This window comes from Chinchilla lanigera, unplaced genomic scaffold (genome assembly GCF_000276665.1).
Source record: "Chinchilla lanigera isolate Chin_1 unplaced genomic scaffold, ChiLan1.0 scaffold00127, whole genome shotgun sequence".
Classification (NCBI taxonomy): Eukaryota; Metazoa; Chordata; class Mammalia; order Rodentia; family Chinchillidae; genus Chinchilla; species Chinchilla lanigera.
The window spans coordinates 1,319,807-1,324,297 of NW_004955528.1; the positions used below are offsets into that span (position 1 = coordinate 1,319,807).

At 54.5% G+C, this 4,491-nt stretch overlaps 1 protein-coding gene across 1 annotated transcript; it reads right to left on the reverse strand.

The window, feature by feature from the left end:
- Positions 1-254: 254 nt before the first annotated feature.
- Mrgbp (MRG/MORF4L binding protein) lies at positions 255-4,288 on the reverse strand (the record flags this gene model as incomplete). The annotated part of the gene is given in 4 exon segments (XM_013507524.1): positions 255-1,270; positions 1,711-1,785; positions 2,074-2,155; positions 4,167-4,288. Coding segments are annotated over 4 exon segments (467 nt in total), but the record flags the coding sequence as incomplete, so codon positions are not given.
- Between the last annotated feature and the right edge of the window lie 203 nt (positions 4,289-4,491).

Genomic DNA, 4,491 nt, shown 5'->3' on the forward strand with positions numbered 1-4,491 from the left:
GGCGGATGCTGAGAGCAGTGCAGGAGCAGCAGCTGGTGCCAGGCAACAGGGCCTCTCCTCTCTCCCATGGGCTGTTTGGAGCACTTGTCAGGTTCAACAAAGTAACTACACTGGGCTGTTACTGTTTTTGTACATTGTATCAAGTAATGTTAAATTGTTTAAGTGGGCTCCTCAGTTACAAACCTTAGAAAAATTAAACTTCCTACCACATGAGAAACTAACCTACTTGGATATCAAAACCACATGACTCCAGGTTGATTTTTTTGTGCTTTAATGTTCACAGCCAAATGAAGTGGACCCCAGTCAACACTGGGGCCACCACCGCCTCAGCCCAGTGGTTGTGCTTTCCCCTCCACTCGCTCATTTAGTCTTTTCACAGGCCACTAGAATTACAAAAATAACCGCTACAAATTCTCTGTATCTGGCATATAAAAACTGAGCAAAAAGTATCTCAGCAGTTGTTACCTTAAAACAAAACATCTCAGAAAAAATACAACATAGGTTTAACTTCTGCAGTATTTTTGCTCATATAAAACACTAGTATAAAATAGGTTTCTTACAAATTAAATAGTGAAATACCAACCAAATTATATACATCATTACAGTACAAGTGAACGAGGCAAAGTACCCAGTCCTTAGGTTCTCGGTTGGGGGTCCACACAAGGCAAGTAGTGTGACGTCCTGGGCCACATTCTCCTGATGTCTTGGTCAGGGCAGAAGTGGGGCTTAGAGGGCCAAGCGATGCAGAGTGCGAACCCAGGGAAGACTACGTGCTCCCTCTGAGACAGAGTGAGGACGGTGTTTTATTGCTTGCTGATTCAGGTCTTCTCCTGGTCTCCTCCGCAAGTGGTAGGCGAAGGTGGAGACGCCCTGGGAGGAGGCAGAATGCGGATTCAGCTGCCTGCACGACCAAATGGGGTTGACCCTGGTCTTTCAGGTCCATGAGTTCCCTGATGGGCTGGCAGCACGGTGCCAGGCTCCATGCATGTCCCCATGAGATGAACGCTTTTGCCGAGACCTGAGGGCAGGCAGTAGTAGCTTGAAGCATCAGGACGATTCTGCTGCCCCTGGGGTTGAGGTGTCTATGTTCTGCGCCGCTTGGCAGCGCTGGGGCTGGAGGGGTTACTGTTTGCTGTGAGCACTTTGTCGGTGACCCGGCTGCGCTTCCGCTTGTCCGCCCCTTCTTTGCACCCCAAGTCTGAAGAGTTCTTCTCTTTGTCTTTGCTGGATTTTTCTGTTGCTTTCCCCAAGCTTCCTGAAGATGAAAAAACTGAGAAACAAAATGATTTCGCTGAAAATATTCAGAATCTCGGTTCATCTCTCTGTTCAGTTAGAAAAATGAGAATCTGTACATGTGACCCTCTGAATGCAACAGGCTTCCTCCTGGCTGGGGAGACCCTCACACATGGGCTGGGTCTTCCTGAGGGCCTTCCAACCATGAGAGCCCCAGGGTGTCACATGCTCAGGCTTCCAGGCTCTGCCACGATGTCAAATAAGGGGCCAGCTGAGCACTTGCTCCCCATACAGGGAAGACTTGTCAGGAGTCCTGCACGGAGAGGACCCGCACCGTGCCTGCCTGTAACGGGCATTGCCATCTCGCACGCTTTATGGCCACCTGGCTTGCCCTGCGTGTGGGATGCCTTTCTGGCTGGGGAGACGGGGTGCTGCGCTCTAAAGGGCACAGGGCGGCGTAAGGAGCCCCACACTCACCATCATCAGCCCCGCTGTGGGGGTCCACGTCCTCCTTCATTTCCTCTTTCATTTCCTCTTCAATGATCACTTTTCCTGTGGAGGAGACGGCTGACGTTCACTGGAAACCCACGGTGATGGCCAGCACTGGGGACGGTCAGGTCAGCACTGCCCAACTCTTGCTGCCCACACAGGTCTTGGTGTCTGTCACACGACTGCTCTTGAGCAAAGTCCTCCCCCGCCCGCAGGTTCCCAAGACCTCCCATGTACACAGAGGTGGGGCCTGAGCAGGACCCTCACACCTCCTAAAAGTCCCTGACTTCCCCACTGCTGGCCCAGGTCTGGCCTTTTCTATTCCCAGACCTGACCTCATCCAAGTCTCACCTTCTCGGACCTCTTGAATGATCTCCTCAGGAAGGACGAAGTTCCTCTCCGGATTTGGGAAGGGAAGAATCTCGGACTCATGCTAAGGAAGAACAGAGCATTTTGTATTTTCAAGAAACAAAGAAAATGTGATGTCAGCAGGTCACTGAAGACATTCAGAGCCGGGTGTGGTGGCACACGCCTATAATCCCAGCACTCAGGAGGCTGAGGCAAGAGGATCATTGTGAGTTAGAGACCAGCCTGGGCTACAGAGTGAACTCAAGGCCAGCCTGACCTGCATAGCAAGACCCTGTCTTAAAAAGACAAAAAAAAAAGACATTCAGAGGCAGCTAGTGAGCAGGGAGCATCATGACCACTGGAAGCTGTGAGTGGGTGGCACGCAGGGTGAAGACCTTTCCTTCCTTCCACTGTGGCTGGGCTTTCCAGACAGACAGGAAGGGCTAGACTAGCAGACCCTGTGAAGAGCCATGGGCCAGCACCACTGAGAGACCTAAGGATGCTATAGTGTGACTCGCCAGCACGGCCTTCTCACCAGACCATCCTCCCAGAGGCTGTCCAGGAAGCCGTGACAGTGAGGAAAGCTCACAGATGTCTCCTGCTCCTGTTTACATGGCAGGAGCCCACAGACCCTGAGGGCGTCAGCAGGAAAAGCCACATGCACGGACAGCCAGCAAGGAAGACAAGGTAAGTGCAGCAGGGTAGTAAGACCTGACTGGGCTTCCTCAGGTCACACAGATCAGACGGTAGAGGTCCAGTGGATCACAGGAAGAGCGAGCTGGCAGGGAGCGCCCCTGAACTAGGGGTCAGGAGACAGAGCTATCAGCAGCTTGGTGCCATATGAAACCAGGCAGCTCAGCCTAAGTGCACCTGTCAAGGTGCTCTAAGCCAGAGGAAGGGATGGCCCGGTCTTGCAGGCCACTGTGCCCGTCTCAGGCTTTGGCACTCTCTGTCCTTCCCAAAGACAGGCTGCATCAGTGCTGCACTGATCTCTCTGGAACCTGGTGCAGGAGTGCCTGGAGACCAGTGCCCCCAAACGACCCCACAAAATGCAAGCTGCTAGCCCTGGGGAGTCGAGAAAGAGAGAGCCTCTGACCTTGCAGGTGGTGCCCAGCCTCCGACTAATGCACTCAATGTACAGGCAGGAGCAAGCATGCTCCAGGATGCAGACTCTAACAGTCTGCTGCATCTAGGTTTCCAGGTGCTGGTCAGCCAGTGTAAACTCCACAAAATGTGGTTTGCCCCTCTGTCCTCTTCCCATAGCTCTCAGAGGGGAGTGCACAGGATCTGCCCAAGGCAGTGTTCTCAGCCTCAGCCACACAGCAGGAACCTAGGCCCACCCAGGCCCAGCATGGCCCTGTGTCCGGGCAGGAGGCACACTCTGCTTACACCAGCACACCTCTTCTGGAGCGCCAACTCCCAGCCCTGGCTCATGCCAGGAACACTCCCTTGACTTCCTAGGCCTACCAACCTCGGCTGCCACAGGGCTTCGACAGCTGCCCTTTCTCTGCCAGGAACACCCACCTGTTTCTTTTGCCACCTCGATTATCTAGTTCATCTGCTCACTCATCAGACACCTCCAGCTCTCCTGCCATCCTGGTTATCTGGTTAACCTGCTTACCAGCCAGACACTGTTAGCTCCCAACTCTGTGAGGCCAGGGCCTCTATCTGCCTGGCTCTCACAGACACTGCTTTACTTCCACGGGATTCACGTAATGTTATCCTCTCCCTACAACGCTTCTGGGTCACCCAAAGACTGACAGCTAGGGGCCACGCCTCTGCATCCCCACTTGTCCCTCTGTGGTGGATGCCTCGCCCCAGTCTCAGGTTCCCAGTTACTCCCTGGACTTTTATTGACTGCCCAATCTAAAGTAGGGTCCCGGAGAGAGCAACCAGCTACTATGACTAGGCTGGTGCTTTCCATTGCACTATTGAGCTCTCAGAAGGACCAGCACCTCCTCTGCTGGGGCCCCCTGCTGCTCTGCCCAGTAGCGGGCATGCTCCACCCCACTGGCTCTGACCTTCGGAAGACAGGGTGTGGGGCCTCCCATCTCCCCACTTCCCCCCAAGACTAGAGAAGCACGAGTCCAGCTCACCAGTGCTTGCATGTCATACATAGTGCTCAGATGGTCCCAGATGACCTTGGATGGAACCTGCCGCCCAATGTTCTGGCTGAACTTGTCCCGGATACAGATCATATGGAAGTGTCGGTTCACACCTGGGGGAGGTAACAGGGTGGGGGCGATAGGGAACTGCGCTCAGCCCTGGGGAACGCATGGGTGAGGCAGGCGTGGAGAAGGGCTGGGACGCGGGAAGAGTGTGTGGGGGCAGCAAGAGCGGGCAGGCCCGTGGCACAGGCCAAGCGGGATAGGGCAGGGGTCAGTGGGTGATGGGGGAGGGGCGGGGGTGCTGCGGGCCGGG